We start from the raw sequence: 10,135 nt of genomic DNA, 5'->3' as shown, positions 1-10,135 counted from the left end.
AAAAAAGTTTCCACATTAATAGCAAAATTTGATCCTACAATCCTGTAGGTTATGAGTTAACTCCTTACAAACTAGACGAACTTTTGTTCATAAAAAAAATTGAGTTTTAGATGACAAAGGATGGCTTTAAGGACCGCTCCTTATCATTGCACTCCTCTTTAAAAAATAAATAACTCTCAAATAGTGCCTCAAGCTTTTTAACTATTACACTCCATTTTATTCTTTCCTTAAAAAGACTCCCAAACACAATGTAAAAGTTTTGCTCATATATTTTTAATTGCATCTAAGTATCCTCATTTTCAAAGCATGACCAAATACTAAATGTGGACATTTTTTTATTAGAGATTCGAACCTTAATTTGATATATTATAAAGGATACATGGGCAAATTACACCCTGAATTTTAGGATCAGTAACACTATAGACTTTGAGCTTATATATTGTGCAAATTATTTTTTCAACTTTTGAAAATAGTGCAATCAAGCTCCTCCATTAATAAAAGTTAAATTTAACCATTAATTGACTAAAAAATAATAGAAAAGGATAGCAAAAAATTATAGAAAAGAAAAAAAAATTTGTCTCCTTCTATAATTTTTTAGGTTCTTATCTATAATTTTTAAATCCTTTATTGTAATTTTTTTATTTTTCTATAATTTTTAATGTCTTTTCTATCATTTTTTTTAGTTAACTAAAGTTTAAAATTAATTTTTATTAACGACAACTGTTCTCAAAAGTTCATGGAATAATCTACACAATAAATAAATGTATGATGCTATTAAACTTAAAATTTAAAAGATAAGTTATTTATTTATCTTATTATAAAAGATTAGCTTTTTTTTACTCAACTTAATCCATTATTAATTGTCCTCGTACATTAAAAGAAGAGTCATATGATAAAACTCCTTATTCAATTGCCCTGTTCATCTCAAACTAAACTACCGCTGCAGTTTCATTTGGATCAACCCGTTCCCATGTCTCCCTCTCTCCTTTGTAATCTGTGGGTGTTTAATCTCTTCTATTTGTTGGTCAAAAAAAAAAAAATTCTTTTATTTTAATTTAATTAAAGGTAAGTTGAGAAAATCGTTGATTTCACCGCTGTCCCAAAGGCCACAATCAAGCACATGCGTGAAATAAATTTAAGAGAAAATTAAGCAAATTTCCCACTGTTTTATTGTTTATATACTATCTTCACGTTATAATATCTATCCACGTCTACTTTAATTAAAGATCTCGCATAATTTTGGAAACACCTTATTCAACGTTATTGTTTCTATTGAAAATCAACTTCAACGTAGACATTGTTTTCTTATACGCAAGAACCTTAGAGAATATATGTTTAAAAAAAAAGAGGAAAGTACAAGAAATTGAATTTTTTTTCCATTTTGTTTTTCTACCTTCTTTTTTTCAACTTTTATTTTGTTTACTTAAATTTATACAAAATGAATTTAATATTTTTTTGAAATATTTATTTTCATATTTATATTTATGAAAATAAATTCATGTCTTTTAAATGTATTAAAATGACTCAAAAATTTAAAAATGTGCAGAGGTAGAAATGTAAAGAGCAAAGATATGGAATTAAAACTTAAAACAAAATAAAATGTTAAAACAAATCACCAATATTTTTTAACAAATATTGAATTAAATAATTAAAAAGTTTCATTTTGTTTACAAATCAGCACATGCGTGAAATAAAAGTAAGAGAAAATTGAGCAATTTTACCATTATATATTTATAGACTATCTTTCTATCAACCAAATATACTTTAATCAAGGATCTCTCATATGGAAATACCTTATTCAACGTGATTATTTCTATAGAAATTCAACTTCAATATAGACATTTTTCTTATATTTCGTTCTAACTTTAGACGATTTACGTTAAAAAAAAAAAAGAGGAAAGTACAGGAAATTGAAATTTTTGAAATTTTTTATTTTGTTTTTCTACCTTCTTCTTTTTTTTTCCCAACTTTTATATTGTTTACATTAATTTACATAAAATGAAATTAATATTTTTTTGGAAATATTTATTTTCATATTCATATTTATGAAAATAAATTCATATCTTTTAAATGTATTAAAATGACTCAAATTTAAAAATATGCAGAGGTAGAACTGTAAAGAGAAAAAATATGGAATTAAAACTTAAAACAAAATAAAATGTTAAAACAAATCACCAATTTTTTAAATCAAAAGTTGAATTAAATAATTAAAAAGTTTCATTTTGTTTACAAATCAGCACATGCGTGAAATAAAAGTAAGAGAAAATTGAGCAATTTTACATTATATGTTTATATCAACCAAATATACTTTAATCAAATATCTTTCATATGGACATTCAACGTTATTATTTATATAGAAATTCAACTTTATATAGACATTTTTCTTATATTTCGTAAGAACCTTAGAAAATTTATGTTAACAAGAGGAAAGTGCAAGTTTGTTTTCAAAAATTTATTTTTCCACCATCTTTTTTTTTCATTTTTTAAAATTTTTACATTAATTCATATAAATTGAATTTAATATTTTTCAAAAATTTATTTTTCATATTCACATTTAAAAAAATAAATTCATATCATTTAAATGTAATTAAAATGATTTAAAAATTTAAAAATATGCAGAGATAGAACTGTAAAAAAATATGGAAATAAAAATAAAAACAAAATGTTAAAATAAATCAACGAATATTTTTAACAAAAATTGAATTAAATAATTAAAAAGTTTCATTTTCTTTACAAATCATATTAGATGGAGGGCTTCATATCACGGTTGGAAAACTGCCCTCAATCAAGCATCAATCATATGGCATCATCTTCTGCTACGACCCTAATTTGATTCTTCAATAATTCTAAATCTAAATTCTAAGCACATTATATAGACTCACCCCACAAAACGACTATAAACACTTTCCCTTCTCCTTCGCCACCCCTCCCACCACCTTCTCTGTTCACAGAGAAAAGGGAAGATTCAGAAGAAACTGTAGGCAACAATGGCGAAAGAGAAGAAACTGTTTGTTGGTGTATTAGCGAACTACACAGCTGAGCTCAAGCTTCTTCTCACAACACTTCTGGTTCTTTGTTCTATCGCCACTTTTCTTCAGTTCATCCCTTCTCGCTTCACCATCTCTGCTTCTGATCTCCGTGTCTGCATCTCACGCGTCTCCCAACCCCAAGACCCACCACCTTCTTCTTCTTCTAGTGAATCCTCTGCGTCTACCCAGTTATCTAGATTGCTTTCTGTTCCACCGTCTGTGCAGCCGCCAGCGTCACCACCACGGCCGGCCTCCGATGATGGAATCATCAAGCGGGATTTTAATCCTTATGGTTCTGCAGCTTACAACTTCGTCACCATGGGTGCTTACAGAGGAGGTCTGAACACATTCGCTATTGTAGGTCTCTCTTCCAAGCCGCTCCATGTCTACGGCAAGCCGACCTACGAGTGTGAGTGGGCCCCGCGCGTGAACACGACCGCGAAACCCGTCACCACCGTTGGGTACAAGATGCTTCCAGATTGGGGCTACGGCCATGTCTACACGGTGGTGATCGTGAACTGTACCTTCTCGGAGCCCGTCAATGTTGACAACTCCGGCGGCAAATTGTTCCTCTACGCCGCCACTTCCGGCGGCGGTGACGCCAGTTTCAACTTCACTGATAGAATGGAGGTCCTCACGGAGTCGCCGGGAAGTCTAGACGTTTCCATTTTCACCTCGAAGCCCAAGTACGAGTACTTCTACTGTGGATCGTCGTTGTACGGAAACTTGAACCCTCAGAGAGTTAGAGAATGGATCGCTTACCATGTGAGGCTCTTCGGACCCAGATCTCACTTTGTGATACACGATGCAGGTGGGGTCCACGAACAAGTGCTTGAGGTTTTGAAGCCATGGATGGAATTGGGGTATGTGACATTGCAGGATATTAGAGACCAAGAGAGATTTGATGGGTATTATCACAATCAATTCATGGTGGTGAATGATTGTTTGCATCGATACAAGTTTATGGCCAAGTGGATGTTCTTCTTCGATGTTGATGAGTATATTTATGTGCCACCTAAAAGCACAATCAAAACTGTGCTCGATTCGCTTTCTGAGTATTCTCAATTCACCTTCGAACAGATGCCCATGAGCAGTAAGATTTGTCTCTCTGAAGATTACGGCAAAACTTACAGGTACTTTCAGAATCTCTCCTTCTCTGTCTCTGATCTATTTTACTGTATGTTGCCATTCATAACCTGAGATCTTGTCTGTTTGCTATGAATTGAACTCAATTTTGCGTGTCAATCGTGGTATTGAATTGATCAAACAAGTTGAATTATGTTCAATGTGAAATTCAGAGCTGATCTGGATGCGGTTATGGTTATTATGCCCAACTTGATACTTCTTTTTTCTGAATCTTAACGTTGTGGAACAATCAACGATGGGCATTTTGCCCAACTATTTTCATTGGGGATATCAGATGCGTGTTGTCACTTTCTATTGATGATAAATAATTGTCTTGTTTTTCAAAGCAATGGTAGAGGACAGGGAAGAAGATGATTGATGTGTTTGGAACTATTAGCCCCATTCTTGTGTGTCATGTGTTATCCTCCTAACGCGCATTGACATGTGGTGTTATGAATTTAGGATTAAACAATTATTTCAATGTGATGTGTTTCTTATTCATATGTGCCGGACCGTGTTTATTGTTAGAAATAACAATTTGTTCTTGCTTGGTCAAGAGTCTGAATTGTGTTGCTGAAAATTCTCAACCATTCTTTAATCACCTATTTTGTCTTCTTCAATAAAAACTTTCTGAGGCTTGGATTCCAGATTTTGGAAATTAAAGAAATTAAACCCAAAAAAATAAAATTAAAATAAAATAATCGAGCTTGCTTTGTTTAGAATTTTTTATTTGGCATCTAAAAGTTTTGGTAAATTAGGTTTTGAGTTTATCATGGTCTGGTTAGGTTTCACACTTTAAAAAGTGTTTATAGAACTACTTGCATATTAACATTGGCCGGTAAGATTTGAAGTTATGTTAGACTGTGTAAGTCATGTCCTTATTAACTAATTGGCCTTTTAAAGGAAGTACAGTACCTATTAAGGCACTAAAGAAATCTTCATAATGGTAGTACTTACACATTACTCATTGAACAAATTTCATATGGCTTGAGTGGTATTCTTATAAACTAGTTGGCCGTTTTGAATGATATTTTATTCTAGATGAAGACATTTTACTACCAATGTCTACGAATCAATATTGAATATGACTAATTTGTAGGTATGCATTCCAAGATATATATATATATATATATATTTAAATGAGATGCATTTAAGAAGCTTAACATATTCACCACTATAACAGTTACATCTATCTGGCAAGTAGTGGTGGTGGTTCGATTTTTATTAGTAGTGTGTCATCACGTGATGAAGAAAACAAAGTCTCAAAGTGTTGTCTGAGTTGTCAAATGTATTATTGCATTTACATATTGTCTGATTACAACATATAACCCCATATGGGAATTGGAATCTGCTTTGTAATTTAAGAGACACACAGAAAAAGGCCCTGCCCTACTCTCTTGGTCTTTCACTCTTTCTACTTCCTTTTGCCATTTCTAATTCTCATTCACACAAGTTTTCTCACTTTTCTTGAGGGAATTAGATATATTCATCTAATTTTATTTATAAGGCAGAAAAAAAAAGATTAATTTTAGTCATGTTCATTTTTTACTTTTCTATCCTTATTAAATGTTAAAAAAATTATTAAAATAATTCTGTTTGCCTTTATAAATGTGAAAATATGTTAAATTTTAAGACAAATTTATTTAGATTTAAGGGTTTATTTTTAGTTATAGTAAATCATATTAAAAATGACTTATAAATATTATTAAGTAGATAGGAATAACCATGGGTGGGGCTGAGGTTAGATTTTTTTTTCGGTACTCTCCCATATATTATTTTTAACTTTTTTTTTATGGCCAAGTTTTTTTCTTGTTGATATTTATACCTAATGTTGCAGATATTGTATGACTACATGTCTTTCCTGTCCTGTCCCACAATTTACTGAAAATGATAAATTTTATTTGATGAGAAAATGTGTTTTGAGTCAATCTAATTGTTTACATATTATAATGTTTTTAATTTGAAACAATCATTTGATCTATAATTTGAATTATTTAATATTATATATATATATGTATTATTTTTTTAGAAACATGGGACAGGTTTGAGACAGGATTCATGTTGGGATTTTTCTTTCTGACCTTATGTCAAAGCCAAACTCTGTACCTGGGGTTTCATAAATCAGTTTTAATGAACAAGTTTTAATCTGGTATTGGCAAATCAAGTTGAAAAATATGTAAAATTCATTTACATGGTGAGTTGTTATTGGTTGTAAATTCTAATTTAAACATTGATTCATGTACTGTGTCTATTTCTTTCATGTCCTGTTTTTCCCTTTGAAGATCCATGTGTGAACTTTGACCCTTCCTCTAGATAGGAAGAAAAATTATTAGAGAAAAATTATTCTTATAATTTTCTATTTTCCTTTTTTTTTTAATATTTCCTCTAACCGAGTCTAACTTTTTGTTTAAATAGAAAGAAAAATATAGAGATATGAAAATTAGGAAGGAAAATTCTTAAAAATAGTAAAAAAAATAATATTAAAAGTGCGGAAATACTTGGAAACTTTTTCAGGACCTTATATATGTTTAAGTCAACAAATATGGGTATCTGTTAACTATAAAATATGCTGACCTTTCCCAATTTATTAAGTTTTATCGTTGGAACTTAACTGGCAACCTTAGGTTATTTTAATGGATTGGCTGGGTTGGTTTTTTTATAAAATTAATGAATACTCATGAATCATTGTTGATTTAAGAATATTAAAAGCTCTTTGAAAAATAATTTCTAAGTATTTATGCATTTTAACCCTAAAAAAATGTTATTTTTGAAAAAAAAAATTCTTAATTTTGTCTTTTTTTTTTTCCCACTTTTACTCTGATCTAAACTAGCACGGAAGGAATTTGAACAATGCAGGAAATGGGTATTCGAGAAACTGGTGTACAGGGACGTGAAAAGAGGCATAAGGAGGGATCGAAAGTACGCGGTGCAACCTCGTAACGTGTACGCAACAGGTGTTCACATGTCGCAGAACTTGGCAGGAAAAACAACGCACAAAACAGAGGGAAGGATTAAATACTATCACTACCATGGAACCATAGCCGCGAGAAGAGAGACCTGTAAAATGCTTGTGAATTCCACAGAACTCATGCACGAGAAGATTCCTTATGTGTTGGACACCACCATGAGAGACATTGGTGGTGTCATCAAGAAGTTTGAAACCAGGATGATTGGATCCAAGTTACAGAACACTCACCAATAGTCAGGATTATGAGTACTCGCCCACTCTTCTTTTTTCTTTTTCTTTTTCTCTCTCTTTTTTTGAGGTATAAATATATGATTTGACTTTGTTATGGTAGAGTAGAAATTCGTTCGGATATTTTTCTTTTCCCCCTTTTTTCCCTGTATGTAGTTTTTTTTTTTTTTTTTTTGGTTATAGATACAGATGGGGTATATGATATTGTTTCATTCGTGATAATTCTTTTGTTTTAATCTAAGTATTTATAGATCAAATGCGTCTTTTGATTCACTAACTCTCAAACTCTAAATTTATTTGTCTATTTTAAAATTGTATTCCCTCCAATCTCATTTATAAGACATGTTTTAAAATGTTTATTTGGTTATATTTATAACTCAGGATGTGATATTTTAGGTAATATTTAAAAAATATTTTTAAAATTGTCTTTTATGAGAGGAAAAACAAGTAACATGATATTCCCTCCAATTTTTATTATAATACATTTTCAATCATTTTACATATTTTAAAAAATTAATTTTTTTATATAATAAAAAATTGAGATATACTTTTATTTTTACCCTTAATTTTAAATAATAATATAATTATATTAAATACTTTTACGCTAACGAAGAAGAGATAAAATTAAAAAAATAATTTAATTATTATAAAGTGTTTTATATTTTAAATCAAAAATTACTTTTATGATGTGGCTTTTAAATGCGACAGGAGGAAGTATCACATTTTAGATTTGTAATATATAGATATATTTAAAAATTTACTCACTTTTATTTCTTTTACATTAGTATATTAGTAGAAATAATTTATAAAGAGGATCAAAAGAGTATATCATTAATTTTTTTAATAATATATTTTACCTTATAAAATATCATTTGCTACGAATTAACCCTAAAAGGTTAAAATTAAATTTAAACATTACTATATATTAATTTAAAATATGTTTATGCAGTTCGATAGAGGAAACGCATACAGAGGGAAGGAGTGATCTCTCCCTATATGTATATTGACAACTGTTAATCTTAGTAGGAGTCATGCTTGTACTAACATAAGGTTTTAAATTTAAATTTATGTAAATATAAAAAAATGTCTTTAAAAAAGTTACTTACAAATAAACTTACCAATATTTATATATGAATCTGATAAATACATCCATTTCATTTTGTAATGATCATTTTGACGGAGTGGTTGGAAAGAGAAACCCTCTCAAAGGAGAACAAAATAATAAAAAAAAACAAAAAAATAATAAAACACTGTCGGCGTGGGGGACCAAGGCATCCCAGGACCCCATACCACATGTGGTGGCAACATACGGAGGGACGAGGCAACGTTGTTTTTTGTTCCTTTACAGTGGGCATGACTTGCTTTTAAGCATAGGACCATCCTTGTTTTTTGTCCTTTTCTTTTTGTTAATTAAAAATATTATTTTTTGATAATTAAACAATTTAATTTTTTTTAATTTTTCGCTACATTATCTATAATTTGTTAATACTATGTTATGATTTGCTTGTCGCCAAAAGAAAATTTTAAATCCATGAGATCTCATTTATATTCAATTGTGATTGGGATTTGAATTCAATGAATAGCTTAAATTTACTTACCTTTTTAATGTCCCAATTCTGATCATTAAATTTTATCAATAATTGAAAAATATCAAAATTAAAATGTTCAAAAATTTGAAAATTGATGCTAAGTATCATATATGAAAAAAATTTTAATATTTATTTGATTAAATTAAATAATTGTTATTATATTACATAAGACAATCATTTAATGAATAAATTTGTCGTTTTACTAAATTTAAATCTTGGTGATCGATCAATGCTCAGTGTGAGTGTGTGACTTTTCTATTAGCTCCCTTACTATAAATGTTATTAATTAATCATAGCGAACAAAGGATTTAGAGAAATAACCAATAATTTGTATTTAATTAAAGTTATGTGTGAATATATAAACTAAAATTTTAAGACAATCAAATAAGTCTATCTAATTTTTTTAAAACATACATAAATTAAATAAACATGATTTATAAATAAAATCAAACCAGCATTGCTTTTCAATGGACAGGCTTACTTTTAGTCATGGGACCACCACGTATTTGTCTCCTTTTTTAATTTTTTTATGGGATCTTTATTATATTCCTCAATAAATAAATCATTCCCCACCTTTTTCTCCCTTTTTCTTTCCCAATCTTTTTGCGTAATTGTTTGCGGATGAAAAGAAAAATTCTGTGCTCTAGACGGTGAAAGAATATGTGGATGATGAATGAAAGGGTTTGCTTTTGGACAAGTCAAAAAGAACGCATGTGGGTGCATGACATCTGTCATCTCTGCTCTTTCTCTTGTCATGTCTTCTAACCGACGCTTCCCAAACTCCATGGCATTCAATCATTATCCTCCAAACCCATCATTATTTTATTGTCACAAAATGGCATATTTTACCTTACCAGAGGAATCTTTATTTTTTTTTCTTTTAAAAAAATCCCTATTATAATTTAGATTTAACAGCTTTACTGCTAAATTTGTGTTCTGGATGGATTCTTATTTAAAAAATTCAATAATTATTGAGTAAAATATGGACTGTATTGATACTATTCATCTTAAATAATTATTTTAAAAATTTTATTTGGATTGCACCAAATGAAAGATAATTAAATTATTAATTTATTTAAAAATAAAATAAATTTTTAATTTTATACTCCCTTTGCTAAATCGAATCTCACAATCAATAAGGTAGTTACTTACTTTTAAACTAATCCTCTCTTTTCATATTTACTCCTATTAAATAT

At 29.4% G+C, this 10,135-nt stretch overlaps 1 protein-coding gene across 1 annotated transcript; it reads left to right on the top strand.

The window, feature by feature from the left end:
• Positions 1-2,862: 2,862 nt before the first annotated feature.
• Positions 2,863-7,572, top strand: LOC129286647 (galactan beta-1,4-galactosyltransferase GALS3-like). Its single transcript, XM_054922622.1, has 2 exons — positions 2,863-4,162; positions 7,011-7,572. Exons 1-2 carry the CDS (start codon positions 2,988-2,990, stop codon positions 7,354-7,356), a joined length of 1,521 nt encoding a protein of 506 aa, XP_054778597.1. The 5' UTR covers positions 2,863-2,987; the 3' UTR covers positions 7,357-7,572.
• The last annotated feature ends 2,563 nt before the right edge of the window (positions 7,573-10,135 follow it).

Source organism: Prosopis cineraria, unplaced genomic scaffold (genome assembly GCF_029017545.1).
Source record: "Prosopis cineraria cultivar Desert tree isolate PC_DT_omini unplaced genomic scaffold, ASM2901754v1 PC11, whole genome shotgun sequence".
In the NCBI taxonomy this organism is placed as follows: Eukaryota; Viridiplantae; Streptophyta; class Magnoliopsida; order Fabales; family Fabaceae; genus Prosopis; species Prosopis cineraria.
The sequence above is the reverse complement of the archived record's forward strand: the minus strand, read 5'-3'. Positions and strand labels throughout refer to the sequence as shown.